This window comes from Penicillium alfredii (genome assembly GCF_028826965.1).
Source record: "Penicillium alfredii strain IBT 34128 chromosome Unknown utg000009l_segment0_segment0, whole genome shotgun sequence".
Lineage (NCBI taxonomy): Eukaryota > Fungi > Ascomycota > Eurotiomycetes > Eurotiales > Aspergillaceae > Penicillium > Penicillium alfredii.
The window spans coordinates 845,604-861,520 of NW_026622706.1; the positions used below are offsets into that span (position 1 = coordinate 845,604).

A 15,917-nucleotide genomic window follows, 5' to 3' on the forward strand; every position below is an offset into this window, starting at 1 on the left:
ATTTTTGGATTTTGTTCTTTATCAATTTGACGTGTAGTTCTGTTTTTTTGACGTCCTTCGGTCTCCAGGGCATAGATATGGATATTTGGAAGTGAAATTTTCCAGTATAAAGAAATAGTTCCCTCGTCAAATTACATTACTTGAAATTCGACTGATCGTGTGGGAGCTTCAGTTGTTATCTACCCGATGTTAGTTAAAACATCACAGATCCCCCGCCGTACAACCCCCCCAAACATCATATCCTCAATCATGCCCAACACCGCCCGATGCAAATACTTCTTCTTCAGCAGCTCCAGAAATGATTTGGCCTCGTCCAGCGATACCAGGTCGTTTGTGTCGAGGGAAGATGGGTCGGGACTGCCCAGGATCTTGTGGCGCAAGAATCCAAACAGCTTCAGATACGGCATTGCGTCAGTCCAGCGGTCTGCAAAACCCGCTAGGTTGGTAGCGCAGATGCCAATGGCTTCGGGTGATTGGTTAACTATATGCTGTTGCTGGGTCTCTTCATTGCTTGCCACAGGTGTCGTCGCCCAGACGATATAGAGAAGCATGATGCCAGCACGAAACTGGAAGACGAGCTATACACCCCAATTAGTTTTATCCAGTTGGTAGAAACACCCTTGTAATGATGATTTGAAAAGGAAAATCTCACAGCAGACCACGTATAGCACATAACATGTCCCTCTTCCTGCAACAGACGAAAATTGAAACAGACCTCCACAACTGCCGAGAGGATATCTTCTGTGGCGTCGTGCTCGAGAATACTCCGCTTCTCCTCCATCAGGATCAAGATGCTGTAGTTGTACAGTTTGGTCATCCAGATCGGGTGGAGATAGCCGCATGGGGCATTTTCAGTGACGTACAACGGGATATCTTGACGCCAGATATCCAGGGCGGATTTGAGCGAAGAGCTTGAGCCCGGAGTATATTCGAACCTGCGACGAAGCTTGTTTTCCCGTGATCGTCGGATATTCGCTTGGATTCTTCGCAGCCGGAAGAGGTGGCTCAGGGCTGGGTTTGTCCAGATGGGTGGTTGGATCGCGTCTCCTAGGATACACATCTAAATTTAGGAATGTCAGTTCGGGTGCAAGAAACGAGTCGGTACGTTTGATAATAAGAAGGATATAACTAACATCATCGTCCACGGCCTTATACGCAGGTGAGACCGGCCGGTCCCAGCCCGAAACCACAATCTCATTGAGCATGTAGCAGGTAATGAACATATTCTCGGTCAGCACCTCATCGGACTCCGTCATGGTGTTGCTGTCGCGGCACGCCGACGCATGTTTCCGGATCTCGGCCATAGCCGCAGTACAAAACGGGACCACCGACGAGACGGTGGTGGACATTTCTTCAGAGGACGGGGAATGTAACGCGTAGAGAATCATGAGCAATGATGCTTGTATTTGGAGGACCATGGAAGACTGCCCCACGACGTGCGGGTAGTATCGCATCGCCGAGGCGTAGAGCTCCCTGGAGCGCACCCAGTGCGCGGGATCTCGTTGGATGGTGCTGCACAGCAATGCGCCAATGGCATACACCATGCGCAGAAAGAAGACGCGCCAGTCGTCCTGTCCGCCGAGGATTGCGTCCATGTGCCAGGACTTCCAGGCTGGCTCGTTTAGAAAGGGCCATTCGCGGTGGGTGATAGAGAAGTACATGTTCGTGTAGAGTTCTGTAATCCAGATGGAGTCGTCGCTAATCGCAGAGTATATTGGATCCACGTCTAGACCTGACAGGTCGATGGCTGCTTCGGCCAAAAAGAATGCGTCGACGGGCGAAGAGCAAGATATTGGGGTTCGTTGACCTCGGTATCTCTGGGACGGCGATTCGCACAGAGATGTCAATGCGCCGTCATTCTCTGTGTCTTGCATTCCTCCCCAATCCGATATTTTGGTCTCGGGAAGATGCCATGGCATCAATAGAGACGCCGAGGGAGTGTTGCAGCGGCTCGGCTCGAAGTCTGTTGTGGAATCTGTCTGGACACCGGCATCGCATGCTTCGACATCGGCTGCCACGACACTTGATCGACGGTCTAATTCCGCAACTCGTTCCTCCAACTGCCTCAGATATTCCACCGGGATGGTGATTGTGTCGCCAGTACGGCGGGATTTGGCCGGCAGACACTCTGCACCTTTGCGGCGACACTCGCCGCAGGTCGGCTTGCCGTGGTCACATTTGCGCTTCAGACGAAAACAGCGTGCACAGGCGATATCGCGGTGCTTCGGGCGAGACATGGGGTGGTGTAGAAGCGGGGATTCAGACGATAAGGCGATACGACGACCCCCTTGTCCTATTAATAATTGGCTTTGCCCGTGGATCTGTTACTTGGATAGATCTAGTGAACTCCCTCCAGTTGATATCAATGAGAATAACTGTAGGAGGCGCATATACCTCCCGGAATCTCCCTAACGATACAGCCTTCGAAGTATAACATACTCGTCCCCCGAGGCACCACACATGTTACCCGAGGCATCACCCGCGTGTCCTCAATCTCCACTCCACGGGTGCTCCACCAAGCCGCTAGATTGGAGATCCATGAGGGGGTCAGTCCCTACTCCACTTTTGAGCCGCCGTGTCGAACCCGATAGTGACCGGTTCGATATTGAGAGTCTTGAGCATGAACTCCATCGTAAACTCCTACCACATAAAGTAAGCATAAAGTGTACTCCGAAAAATCGTCAAAGGTTTTCAACAATAACCTACCTCATTCTCCTTTTCTTCTTCTGTCTGGCGGGCTGCACTGGTCCCCATCGGAGGACCAACCTTCGGGTAATCCGTTTCTTCGCCAGCATTGCCCTGATTTCCCATTTCATCATCCCATTGAAAGGTATCATGCTTAGCGCGTTCACGCCAAGTCGCCATGCCACCCATGCGAGCAACTCGCTCCCGGGCACCCACGAAAACCTCATCAGCCGCGTCCTGGCTGACGACACGCCACTTGATAATCAGCGCCTCGAGCTCGGCATCTCGCGTCGAGGACTCAATGCGGAGGGCCTGACGGGCGTTGTCGACTTCGGAGCGGAGTGCAGCAATGCGCGACTGCAGTGCGCGTTGCTGTTTCTGTAGGACTAGGATCTCGGGGTCTGCGAGTGGAGATCGCGGCGAGAAGGTGCTGGTTCTGGCGGGCTTGCGGGCGCGGGTGGCAGAGAGAGGCAGGTTGGGGGGATGATGTAGGCCCTGGGCTGGTTGATGAAGGAATCGAGCTCGTGTCTGGCTCTTTGGGTGGTGCTTTGGTTGTGTCGGGGGTCGATGGGGTATTGGTGGCTGCGGGCCTGCGCAGCGGGGACTTGAATGGTTTGGAGAGCGTCGCGGCTGCGTCGAGGCGACGACGCTTGCTGGGATGCGGTGGGTCGGTCATGATGTGTATCAATTCATGAACAACATGGATGAGGCGAGAAGGTGAAGATGGGAGGATTGCGACGAACAAAAGATGGAGATGGAGATGGCCTAGTGAGTTATGAAAAATGCTTATCTTATAAGCTACACTTGATCTACATACATCGTTAATGCCCGACTCCACCAGCGACCCACGGCCCAAAGCCAGGGTCGCCTGGCCGAGGGAAGAATCCGCGGTCGTTTCCATTGCCCTCGGCATTGGCGTTCTCGTTTTGTCGGTTGCGCTGCTGCTGCTGCTGTCGAATGTAGACGAGCACGAGAAGCGTAGCAGCCAGCCCGACAATAAGGAGGCCCTCCAGCATGCCCTCGTCGATATCAAACTCAAGATCATCGTAATAGCCATCGTCACGATGTTCCTCCGACTCCAGGCCTCTCGACCCAGTAAATTCGTCCTCTTCTCCACCCCGGCGCTCATGCATCTCGTCGTAATAGCCCTCCTCGTCATTCTCGATGAAGGCGGTGATCCATTCCCGAAAGGTGCGGCGGGGTTTCGACTCTGTACTGTGTTTTAGTGTACGGCCAAACATAACAAGATTCATAGTGAGTGTCGTACCTTGCTCTTCACGGATCGGGTTGATATTTCCGTTGGTGATGCGATTCCAGTATCCGCGAATTCGAAGTTTGAGCAAGCTGAGCTTCACGGGTAGATATGCCTCGGTGTTTGTCTCAAGGGCCAGGTCGTAGTACCGCTTAGCCATGTAAAAGTCCTGCGCCACGGCCACACCATTCTCATGCATCCAACCCAGGTTCCAGTACGCCTGAGCGCTATGATGAGCTTCCGCGGCATTGTGGTAGCAAGTAGAAGCCTTGTCAGCATCGAGAATTGCGCCGATACCGGACAGGTAATAGTCGCCCATCTTGACCAGGGAGTCGATGTTCGCTTGCTTTGCAGACCGAGTCCAGTAGATCAACGCCAGCGCCGCATTGCGGAGCAAACCAGAGCGGGCCTTCCGGGCCCAGGGAAGAAGCGAATTCAATGATAACAACGAGCGCTGTTCATCCAGGATATAGGCCACATTGGCCTGGGCGTGCTCGTACCCTTGCTCCGCGGCCATCATGGCCGGGATGAGAGCACCTTCTTTGTCGCCAGCCTCAAAGGCGGCATTAGACTCGGCAATCGACGAATGGATGACCTCTGCCTTCTCGGCAACCATTTTGTAGTACGCTGCGGCCACACCACAGTGCTGTTGCCGCCCGACCCCAAAGTTCGCCATCTCGGCCAGGTAATAGTATGCTTCCATCCACCCCCAGCGAGCCGCTAGATCGAAGTAACGCGCCGCAGTGGCCACATCACCTTGGTCCAAGAACAGCGCGCCCAGCCGTGTTTCTGACGCTGGAAGATCTTGCTCGGATGCCGCCTTGAAATAAGAGGAGGCCTTGTACGCATCCGGAGACACCCCATACCCATGGAGGTACATCAATCCCATTTCATGCTGGCAGAGAGCATCCCCGTTCACCACGCCCCGTCGGAACCAGGTTAAGGCTGTGCCGTAGCTTTGCTCCACGCCTTCCCCGCGAAGATACATGACGCCAATATGACCTGCCGCTTTGGCGGCCAGCTTGTCGAGTCCCGCAGGGTGATTGGGGTTGATGGCACCGTCTTTGTTCCAGTATCGCTTAGCGACCACTTTAAAATACTTCATGGCTCGTCGGAAATTGCGAGGCAGGCCCCGTGCACCTTCGTAGTTCATCTTCCCCAGGGTAAATGTGGCCTTCAATTCACCCTTCCGCGATAACAAATCCAGGTACTCCAGGACATCTTCAACGCTGGCATCAGTGCTGGAGTGGGCAGCGTCCCGCGCATTGTGCCCGGAGCTCGATACACTAGCCCCTTCACCGTAGACACCACCCTCCTCATCAGCCCAGCGATAGGAGTTTCGGATCATGGCATGGCCCCCAGGGGGACCAGACCGATAGTAGTCGATGGCCTTGTCCGCCACCTTTTTGTAGTAAACAATCGCGTGACCACAGTCTTTGGGCGTTCCAATACCCGTGTGGTAGCGATACGCCAGAGTCATTTCCGACCGTGTATTTCCCGCCTCCGCCGCGAATTCATGGTACAACAGCGCCTTTGCTTGGTCGGGTTCAACAGCACCACCAATCCCTGTCGCATACATGAATCCGACCATGTATTGTGCTGTGTGGTTCCCGTTCAGCCATGCCAGGTCACTATACCACTGAAAAGCCTCGCCGAAGTCACGCGGATATGTGAAGTTGCCATAGAAGCTCATTTCAGCCAACAGGAACATCGCATCCGGGTCCTGATCCTCATCTGCCGCGGCCTTCAATTCCTCCACTGCTCGTGCAATATCTGGGCGAATTTTCCGATCGCTCTTTTCTAAGGGTGGGCCATTCATAAACAATATCCGGAACGCTTCGCGGCTGTAGTGCCAGGCATGCCCAAGGACTCCGGTTGACTTTTCATTGCGAACGACCGCGGTCTTCGCCGAGCGCAGGGTGTCCCAGGCATGTTCAACTCGTTCTGCAAGCCAAAGAAGTGTATGGTCAGTATCATCGATAGACAAATCCTATACGGCTAGGCTGGGTCTGCTGACGACTAAGAGGTTGAGGCTCTTTTTCCTCCGGCGTAAACACGACTTCGCGTTGACCAGTCTTTCCAGTCAAGGCCGTCCGCGTGGTTTCATCTGCGGGGACTTGGCTAGACCCAGCTGCAGCCTGGAAAAGCACTGGGAAGGGGGGTCAGCATGCTTCACGCCGGAACGGGACGAGGCTGCTTACACAGGGCCGGCAAGAATTGAGAGAACAAGGTTCTCATAATGTTGATATGTGGATGTAATTCAAGAGCAGGTGCATGGCGACTGCGGTGATAGCAGCGCAAAAGATGAGAGAGAAATGAAAGACAGCTTGGGTTGTGATGTAGTTGCCCCCAAGTTCGGGCCACTTGGCTTAACGGAGCTTCATTTTACCGAGGGCCAATCACCAACCCAACTTCTATAGACATCAACCGGGACATGGAGATTCGACAACTACCAAGATTTAGACTACGCAGCAAATGATATTAAATCCCTTTTTTATTCAGCTCCCTTGAGCGAGTCTGTGTACAGAACGGGAGGAAATCAGACAAATACAGAACCCCCATTGCGCTCTCCATGCAAGAAAAAAAAGAAATAAAAAAGCAGTCACGGAGCACAGCCCCATGGTCCATCAAAGACCTCGCTGAACCCTTCGAACGCTTTGGCTCAAGTGTCAAGCATCATTTGGAAGGAATGCAGGATCTCATCGGCCCGTGGGGGTACATCCATTCCCACCCGCGGAAAAAAAAGAAGAGGGGGTAAAAAAAATCGTTCACAATCTCGAAACCGGTGACGGCTGGAAATCAAGTCGCGCATGTCAAGAACAGGGGAAAACTAGAGAAAGGGCCGGCATAGGGCTCGATCTTTGCCGAATGAAACAGGTACAATTGAAGGGTGGCAAGCCCGCAGATCGTGAAAAACAGATGACCAACCAATTCCGAGATGTCAAGTGAAAGATGTGTTCTTTTGTGGGTAATTGGACGCTTGTTTGGTGATAATACAATGTTACAGCACGAGCCTAAGCAAGCATGCCGGGGCTGACCAAACTTCACTGGCGAGGCGACCTATTTGCAGTTGTCAGTAACAAACTGGCACACAATGGCCAATTCACAGAACTTACGTAGGGCTGTAAGCCGGCGAGGTCGGGCTGTAACCGGGAGACGTCGGGGAGCCAGCGAAGTTGGGAGAGGTCGGCGAGTAAGACTGAGGGCTCGTGGGCGACCAGCCAGGAGAGGTGGGAGTGTACTTGGGAGAAGTTGGGGAGGTAGGAGACAGGTGCCGGCCGGCACCACCAATCGCAGGACTGGTGGGGCTGTAGCTGGGCGAAGTAGGACTAAACGCAGGCGAGGCCGGACTGAAGCTGGGCGACGTGGGGCTGTAGTTGGGCGACGTCGGCGAGAACCCAGGTGAAGTGGGCGAGTACGACGGGGACGTCGGAGACGCTTGGCCATAGGCAGGCGACGTCGGCGAGTAAGCCGGAGAGGTAGGAGCAAACGATGGGCTAGCAGGCGAGAAGCCAGGCGAGGTGACGAAGCGGGGGCTTGTCATGCCAATGCCAGGAGACGTGGGAGAGTAACTCGACGAAGGCGAGTAGACAGGCGACGTAGGGCTGGCATTGAAAGGGCTGCTGGGAGAGTAGCCAGGACTGCGAGCCGCCGGGCTGTATCCACCGAGCAAAGGCTGGTAATCGGTGATGGCTCCAGAAGTATCGGCACCAACCTGACGGATGGGAGAGAAGCTTGCATCTGGGTCGCCATCGGCCATGTAAGGGGTACTCGCCATGGGCGAACCGGTGTCATATTGAGTGGCAGCACCGTCCGGAATGATGGCATCCTTGGCACCAACAGCACCCATGAGTCCGAAGCGGGCGTTGTTCGACACGACCGTGTTCAGCAGACTCTGGTCCAGGTAGACGTCGAACTCTCCCGTTCCTGCGGGCGCCATCTGGCCAAGGATCAAGTTCTCCGACACCCCACGGCAGTCGTCGAGCTCTCCGAAAGCAGCAGCCTCCAGCAAAATCTCCACAGTTTCTTCGAACGAGCAACGCATGAGCGCACCGTTGTCGGCACGGTTGATACCATGGCGAGTAACGGGAGTGAGGTAGCCGCGCACGGTCATGACATCGACCAGGAGGGCCAAGTGTCGGTGGTTGACATACGAACCATCAAAGGCAAGCACCTGGGTTAGCTCACGGAGCACTGCAGTACGCGCAGCCTCTATACCAAAGACTTCGAAAATTTCGATGAACTGGTTGGAGTATGTGCGCGTAGAATCGACGCCAGGAATGGCGAGCACCGCACCAAGAGAAGAACCACTGGTTTCAAGAACCCATTCCTTGCAGAGAGGGTCGGACTTGCTCGTGAAGAGCGTCCCATCCTCGAGAACACGAACCTTGCTCTTCTCGTTGATGAATGCACGTTCAACGCCAGGGACACCACGAAGAGTCAGGGTGTCCAGGAGGTGCTGTTCAAGCTTCTTCAGCGTCACGTCATATTCCACATCGTCGTCTTCATCATCCTTGTAGTCTTGGATCTGGCGAATACGGATAACCTGCTCATCGGCGTTGTTGTCACTGAAGATGACGGCAATGTCCCGAGGGTACGCCTGCTTGATCTTGCTGGCAACTTCCTGCACCGTCAGACCCTTGTCAAGAAGCTTGGGTCGGCTGAGGACGATACGAAGCAGCCACTTGGACTGGTGAGCCACGTCATCGCCAGCGTCTTCGGGAATGATGAAGTATGATTCAACCATGTCCCGGTCATTCTCAATAACGGTGGTCTGGATGTCAGGGTCATAGTAGATCTCAGTCGCCTCCGTAACGGACCGCAAGCTGGTATGCTCAACAACGCTTCGCAACTGTTTCGCACCCTCCTTGTCTCCCGACTTGTGGGCCTCCTGGTACACAGTCATAGAGGGCGTTTTGATGTTGGTGGCCACATTGAGAATCTCCTTGAGACGCGGCACACCAAGAGTGACGTTCTTAGAAGACACACCAGCAAAGTGGAAGGTGTTCAACGTCATCTGAGTGGCGGGTTCACCAATGGACTGAGCGGCAAGGACACCAACCATTTCTCCAGGATTAGCCGCTGCATGAGCGAATCGGCTCTCGATAGCACCAATAACATTTTGGAAAGCAAGTTTGTTGAGCGAGTAATCCGTGACAAGGCGACGGAAGGCAAGGCGACTGCGTAGCTGAGCCTTGAACAGCAGAGTTGCATTCTCTTGGGCCTCTTGCGAGATGACATCGTTACCACGAACAACCAACAGACGGTCCAAAAGTGCCTGAACTTGAGGAATGACCTCGGCAGGGTGCAGGTCACTGATGGTACCCTCGCGAATGCGGAAGGTCGTGCGTGCCATTTCCAGGATTCGCTGCACGTTAATGGGCAGCTGCATCATCTCTTCGTCTTCCTTGGCCACGGTTCGGAGGAAAGCACGGTCCTTGAGGAGCGCCTCCCATTCCTCGTCGAAGTATCGCTGGACCTCCATGTCACCCGCAATTTCGTTGGCCTGTTCCAAGACCTCGGGGCCGAGAGTTCGCTCGGGGTCCATAACGTCGACACGGAAGCGATCCCTGAACTTGTCATCGGAGCATCGAATGATGTCGACCCGCTGGTTCTCGATGTGTGCGCCATCCAGACCATCCTCTCCGTAAATGAACTGGATAATGTCGCCCAGGGAATTGCGGACAGTGCCATCATACTTGACCATGACTTCTTCGAGAGCCTTTACAAGCTTACGCTGAATGTAACCAGTTTCGGCTGTCTTCACGGCGGTATCGATCAAACCTTCTCGACCAGCCATGGCGTGGAAGAAGAACTCGGTCGGGGTCAAGCCACGAAGGTAAGAGTTCTCGACGAATCCACGCGACTCGGGAGAATAGTCATCTTTGGTGAAGTGCGGCAAAGTTCGATACTTGAAGCCAAACGGAATACGCTTGCCTTCCACCGACTGCTGGCCCACGACTGCGGTCATTTGAGAAATGTTGATAGTAGAGCCCTTGGAACCGGAGCGCGCCATTTGAATGGCATTGTTGATGTCCTTCAAACTCTTCTCGGTCGCGGCACCGGCTTCATCACGGGCGTTGTTGAGAGCCCGGGAGACCTTGCTCTCGAAAGTCTCACGCACGTTCATACCAGGCAACGGCTCCAAGGTGCTGTCAGTGGCGCTGACGGTGATCGACTCAACCTCCTTCTTCCGCTCCCGAACAGCCTCTTCAATCTTCTGGATAGTGTTATAATCGGGAATCGTGTCACCAATACCGATACTAAAACCGTTGTGCAACAACCAGTGGTTGACAATGGTCTGGGCGCCGTTGAAGAACTTGACGGCGGTGTCCGGGCCATACTCATTGAAGATAGTGTGAATGACACCCCCACCACTGGCACCAACAGTCTTCTTGGAGAGCATGCCGTACATGAGCTGACCACCGTGAATGAGAAGGCCGCCGTCCGTGAGGGGGCTGAACTTCTCAGAGAGTGGCGAGCTGTCCTTGTCAACACGCAAAAGATTGAGACCAGAGGGGAAGGCCATGCTGATCATTTGCTTTCCAGTCCACCGTGGACGGGGCTTCATGATAGCCGGGGGTGGAATGACACCATCCCAGCCCGGGACCCAAAGCATGAGGTTCATGACCTGGTCCTTGGAAAGGAAAACATCCCGGCGGCAGATCTTGTAGATACCACAGAGAGTATCCTGCACAATACCCATGAGGGGACCGTTGCGCTGAGGAGAGACGATGTTCTTGGGCACAAGAGCAAGCTCCGACAGTTCAGCCCGAGCCTCTTCACTCTGTGGGACGTGCAAGTTCATCTCGTCACCATCGAAATCAGCGTTGTAAGGAGTCGTGACAGACAAATTCAACCGGAAGGTCGAGAAGGGCATGACACGGACATGGTGACCCATCATAGATTCCTTGTGAAGCGAAGGCTGCCGGTTAAACAGAATGACATCGCCATCGTCGATGTGGCGCTCCACCTTCCATCCGTACAGTAGCTGCTGAGTGCCAGCACGCTTTGCATGACGAAGGTCAATACGCTCACCATTGTCACGAACGATGTACCTGGCACCAGGGTGCATGCTGGGACCATTTGAAACCAACCACTGAAGATGCTCGATGTTGTACGGAGTAACCACCTCTGGATAGGTCAAGACCTTGGCGGTGGAGACCGGCACACCAACCTCATCAAGCGAAAGGTTCGGGTCACCCGTGATGACGGTACGGGCGGAAAAGTCGACACGCTTGCCCATCAAGTTTTGACGCAAACGACCTTCCTTGCCCTTAAGACGGCTGCGCAAAGCCTTAACGGGTCTGTTTCCCTTTTGCATAGCCTTGGGCTGACCAGCAATATCGTTGTCCATGTAAGTGGCGATGTGGTACTGCAGCAGAGACTCGAACTCGCGGATGACGTGTTCCGGGGCACCCTCTTGCTCACAGCGTTGGACGTTCTGGTTTGCGCGCACGATTTCCGCCAACTTGTAAGTCAGGTCATCCTCACCGCGGGCCCCACTAGTGGCTCCCATCATGACACTGGGTCGAACGGTGGGGGGTGGGACGGGCAAAACCGTAAGCACCATCCATTCAGGACGGGCGTAGTCGTTGCTCAAACCCATAATGCGGACATCTTCATGGGAGATGTTGCGGAAGATGTTCAGAGCCATTGCAGGCGTGATAACCTTTTTCTCCGGCTGTGCCATCTCATCTTCCATCATGCTCTTGCTGGGCTTCCACGTCCCAACTAGAGTTATGCCTTCCTTTCGAACCGTGGGCTGGGCGTTTCCGCATCCACCATGAGAGGGTCCTTTCTGAGACTCCTTGGCATATTCTTCGTCATCCGCAGGGGGGTCGGCTTCACAGACCAGCACGTCTTTGGAGAGTCTCCAGATGTGGTCAAAGCGCCGCTTCGGGTCTCGCATGCGAAGAGCTTCGAGAAACTTGGAATCGGCCTGGTTTGTGTGTCAGCAAAAACGTGCCAGTCAAGATTTGCCATCCCAATAGGGATGACTAACCGTGTTGGCCTTGATCTTTCCACAGTTGTGGCACACAGTCTCCAACAGCTTCTTGATCTTAGTCAAGAAACCTAGAAAGAAGAAGTCAGCATCTGCATATCATCAAACAAATGAGAGAAATTCTAGCATACCAATGTGATAGACCGGAGACGCGAGTTCAATGTGGCCGAAGTGTCCGGGGCATTCCTTCGGTCCCTCCTCACAAGTCTCACAGTTGTACTGACGGTCGATTGTTCCGAGGCGTGGGTCGTTGATACCCTTGGTCCGGGGGCGCTGACGTTGTTCGTCCTGGTGTTGCGGTTCAAGTTAGCATCTCAAAAGGCCCTTGCGCCCGCAAAAAGTATGAGAAGAGGCGCATACCAGTGTCTCAGGATATTCCACATGGACCACACTCATGCGCTTAATTTCCTCGGGCGCGAAAAGGCCGAACTGGATCTCCTTGATGGTGCGCAAAGGCGCCTTGGAGTAAGGGAAGAAAACGTTCGACATGGTGGCAGTCGTCGTCGCGAAAACACGTCAAAGGTGTGGGTTGGCCGGGTTAGGTCGGACTGACGAGGACCCGCAACAAACGAGGGATCTGGAATCGCAAAGATGCAGAAAGTGAAGGGAAGGACTTTTCGGTTGTCAAAAAGTCAAATTCCAACCAAGCGACGATGAAACGAGGGTGGTGTGGAAGCAGCTGGCCGGCTGAGGCCTCTGGCAGCCCTTGCCACGAGGGCGCCGTCCCCGGACGTCACGAAGCCCTGGAAAAGAGAGAAAAAAGGAGAAAGCAGTGGATCTTGGCGTATCTGAAGTCTCCTGTAGAGATATCGCGATGCGGGACGCGATATTCTTGGATGGGGAGGGGATGGGGGATGGCGTGTCGGGAGGTTGAAAGGGAGACAGTTGGAGGTTGCCTCACCCGGTGTTGGGCTCGAGTTTTCCGCTCCCTGGGAGACCTGTCTATAGCACACTCACCGCCCTGGCGGTCTGTCGCGGCAGTTGGCCACCGAGGGCGGTCAAGACGATGGCTGGGAGTTCCTGAGGCATTAATCTTGTGCATTGTAAAGACCCAGCTTGACCGCCTTCGAATCCTCTTCCAAACATTGTCCCGACAGGAATTAGATCCCACCTCCATCGTGCCTTGTCTGATTGTCAAATCCACTGGGTCTGAAATTGTACTGGATGCTTGGGTGTCAGCGATCCTGCTGGCCTTTTTTCAGGCTGGGGATCATTCTGTGAGAGTCAACCTGGCTGCATTGCTTAGTCGCAATGAACCTCTCGCTCGTTGATCCTTTCATTCTGGCGCAGGAGTACCCAGATACCCTGACAGAAAAGCTGAGTATGTGATGCCTCTCTCACAATGCTCTAGGCCTGTGCTAATGAGACTAGGTAGTGGCCATGCAACATGTCTGCGATTCAATCACTCGGGAGATTACCTAGCATCCGGACGAGTGCGTATACCTATGCCCAGCCTGTGATAGGCACTTTGCAGTTTGGAGAACTGATTCTTTGGGCATCTTAGGTGGATGGCACAGTGGTCATATTTGACATTGAAACAAACGGGGTAGCGCGCAAACTGCAGGGTCACACCCGCCAGATTCAGTCTCTCAGGTATGCCTTGATGGCGGGGGGATTCAGGCAATGGCGCTGACTCGATGCTGACTCGTCCTTAGCTGGTCAAGGGATGGACGATATCTCCTCACCTCCTCACAAGACTGGAAGTGCATCCTATGGGACCTCGAGGATGGCTCACGTGTGCGCACTGTCCGATTCGAAGCACCCATCTACATTGCCGAGCTACACCCATTCAACCAGTATGAATTCCCTCTGCTCCTTATCCAAACCTTGCCATGGAAGACCAATTGATTTTACTTTTTCTGTGCCCCAGTCTACTATTCGTCGCATCTCTGTTTGAAGACCAACCTGTACTCGTGGACGTGTCCTCGCCTAAACCGATCAAGCGCATCCTCCCTTCAGCACCCCTTCGGCCACAACCCACGAACGGCGAAGAAGTCGATCCGGCGGTAGCAGCAAAGCAGGCCGCACAAGATGCAAAGCACTCGACATGCGTCACAATCTTCACAGCCTTTGGGAACCATATCATTGCGGGCTCGTCCAAGGGATGGATCAACATCATCGAGACGGAGACTTGCACTACAATCCACTCCATGCGGCTCTGCAACGGAGTGGTGATTCTCATGCGTCTCGCCAGCAATGGTCGAGACCTTCTCGTCAACAGTTCAGATCGCGTGATCCGAACGGTGCTGATGCCGGACCTGTCTCAGCTCGGAATTGATCTCGAGCCGTCAAACATCAAGCTCCAAGTGGAACATAAGTTCCAAGACGTAGTCAACCGCCTCAGCTGGAACCACGTCACCTTCTCATCGACAGGCGAGTTCGTCACCGCCACGACCTTTATGAACCCCGACATCTACGTCTGGGAACGCAGCCACGGATCCTTAGTCAAGATCCTCGAAGGCCCACGCGAAGAGCTCGGCGTGGTCGAGTGGCACCCGTCGCGGCCGATGGTCGTAGCCTGCGGCCTGGAGTCCGGGTGCGTGTACACGTGGTCGATCGTCAGCCCACAGAAGTGGTCCGCGCTGGCCCCGGATTTCGGCGAGGTCGAAGAGAATGTCGAGTACATGGAGCGCGAGGACGAGTTCGACGTCCACCCCGCTGAGCAGGTCCATCAGCGCCGTCTCGACCAAGAGGACGAGGAGCCCGACGCCGTGACCCACGACACGCTTAAAAGCGCGACGGACCCCGACGTCGCCGATGGCTTCGGCGTGCCTGTTCTGTTGGATATCTCTGACAGCGAAAGCGGCGAGGATATCGTCACTGTTGGCCCCGGTACCATGCGCCGCCGCACTCCCGGCGGTGGTCGTGATGCTGTCAACGGCGATACTGAGAAAGACACCCGCTCTGCTGCGAATGGCGTCTCCCGTGGTTCGGGAAGGACTCGCCGTCGATAAACAGAAGAAAAAAAAAAAAAAAAAAAAGCCTTAGTGTGTGGCATATCTATGTGGTTCTAAAAAATTTCCCTTGTCTCGGGTAGCTCGGGCTGTACCAAAAACATATCTTGCATGGAGGTGGTGGCGTTTTCCTGGAGATCGAAACGGCGTTTGCGGTTGGCATCCTTCTGGTATATTGGCCTACGAAAAGGTACAAAAGTCGGCTTCTTCTTCGGGTGTATTGAGGTGGACCATAGAGGTAGCCAGCAATCGGAACTACCTACAAAAGTTGCAAGGCAATCGTCCCCCAGCCTACTCAGTTCTCCATCTACTATCTAGACAGACATTTTATGCACAGGCCTACGGCAATACCAGGATGAATCGACGCAAGACACGGTACGAGACTCTGGAGGGAGGCACCCCAAGCGAATTGTACAAAAGCGCCATTATAAGTACAGTAGGATGTCTTCGGCATAAAATGGGAGATTATGGGAATTTCCGGCTGGGATTACCCACAGGCCACATCGGCACGGCCAGAATAGGAGGAGGCGAGAAGAGAAGAGAAGAGAAGAGAAGAGAGAAAATGAGAAAGGCAAGAAGAGAAAAAGGTTTTCAGTAGAGGACTGTTTTGGTGGGTTTCCTGGGGTAAGAGAAACAAGACCACCGTCAAGAGACGAGAGAAAAGGAAGAGAGAAAGAAAACCTGGGGTATATACCACAAGCCGGAACATGAACAGCCCTGAGAACGCCCCAATGATGCTAAAATAAGGCAATGCGACAATCAAAACAATATAACCAAAGAAAAGGGCAAGTCGTAATCCTTCCGCCAATGCAAACTCTTGAGCCCGTGAGTACGGGAGTAGAGTATAGCAACATGCAGGAACATCGTGCCGCAGTCGACAATTCACATTCACCCTCGATTCTTTGCTCCTGTCCATTCCGGAGATCTGGACTGGACCAGGCCCTTATATCGAAGAAGGATTCTTTTTTGGGGGGGTTGCACCACAACGCTATGCAAGAAAGTTATCGTGATCGGTAGTCCT

The 15,917-nt window shown here is 53.9% G+C and overlaps 4 protein-coding genes across 4 annotated transcripts; 1 reads left to right on the forward strand and 3 right to left on the reverse strand.

Annotated features, from left to right (window-relative positions):
* Nucleotides 1-131: 131 nt before the first annotated feature.
* On the reverse strand, nt 132-2,237 carry NUU61_006228 (Zn(II)2Cys6 transcription factor; the record flags this gene model as incomplete). The annotated part of the gene is made up of 4 exons (XM_056656756.1): nt 132-179; nt 222-578; nt 716-1,060; nt 1,134-2,237. The coding sequence occupies 4 exons, from the start codon at nt 2,235-2,237 to the stop codon at nt 132-134; spliced, it is 1,854 nt and encodes a 617-aa protein (XP_056509556.1).
* A 310-nt stretch (nt 2,238-2,547) lies between these two features.
* NUU61_006229 (ubiquitin ligase complex subunit HRD3) lies at nt 2,548-5,756 on the reverse strand (the record flags this gene model as incomplete). Its single annotated transcript, XM_056656757.1, has 3 exons — nt 2,548-2,637; nt 2,767-3,338; nt 3,524-5,756. The coding sequence occupies 3 exons, from the start codon at nt 5,754-5,756 to the stop codon at nt 2,548-2,550; spliced, it is 2,895 nt and encodes a 964-aa protein (XP_056509557.1).
* A 1,225-nt stretch (nt 5,757-6,981) lies between these two features.
* On the reverse strand, nt 6,982-12,431 carry NUU61_006230 (DNA-directed RNA polymerase II subunit RPB1; the record flags this gene model as incomplete). The annotated part of the gene is made up of 5 exons (XM_056656758.1): nt 6,982-6,997; nt 7,054-11,879; nt 11,943-12,013; nt 12,074-12,230; nt 12,303-12,431. 5 exons carry the CDS (start codon nt 12,429-12,431, stop codon nt 6,982-6,984), a joined length of 5,199 nt encoding a protein of 1,732 aa, XP_056509558.1.
* A 762-nt stretch (nt 12,432-13,193) lies between these two features.
* Nucleotides 13,194-14,896, forward strand: NUU61_006231 (Set1-mediated histone H3-K4 methylation subunit Swd1; the record flags this gene model as incomplete). The annotated part of the gene is made up of 5 exons (XM_056656759.1): nt 13,194-13,263; nt 13,314-13,375; nt 13,447-13,535; nt 13,598-13,738; nt 13,813-14,896. 5 exons carry the CDS (start codon nt 13,194-13,196, stop codon nt 14,894-14,896), a joined length of 1,446 nt encoding a protein of 481 aa, XP_056509559.1.
* Nucleotides 14,897-15,917: the final 1,021 nt, after the last annotated feature.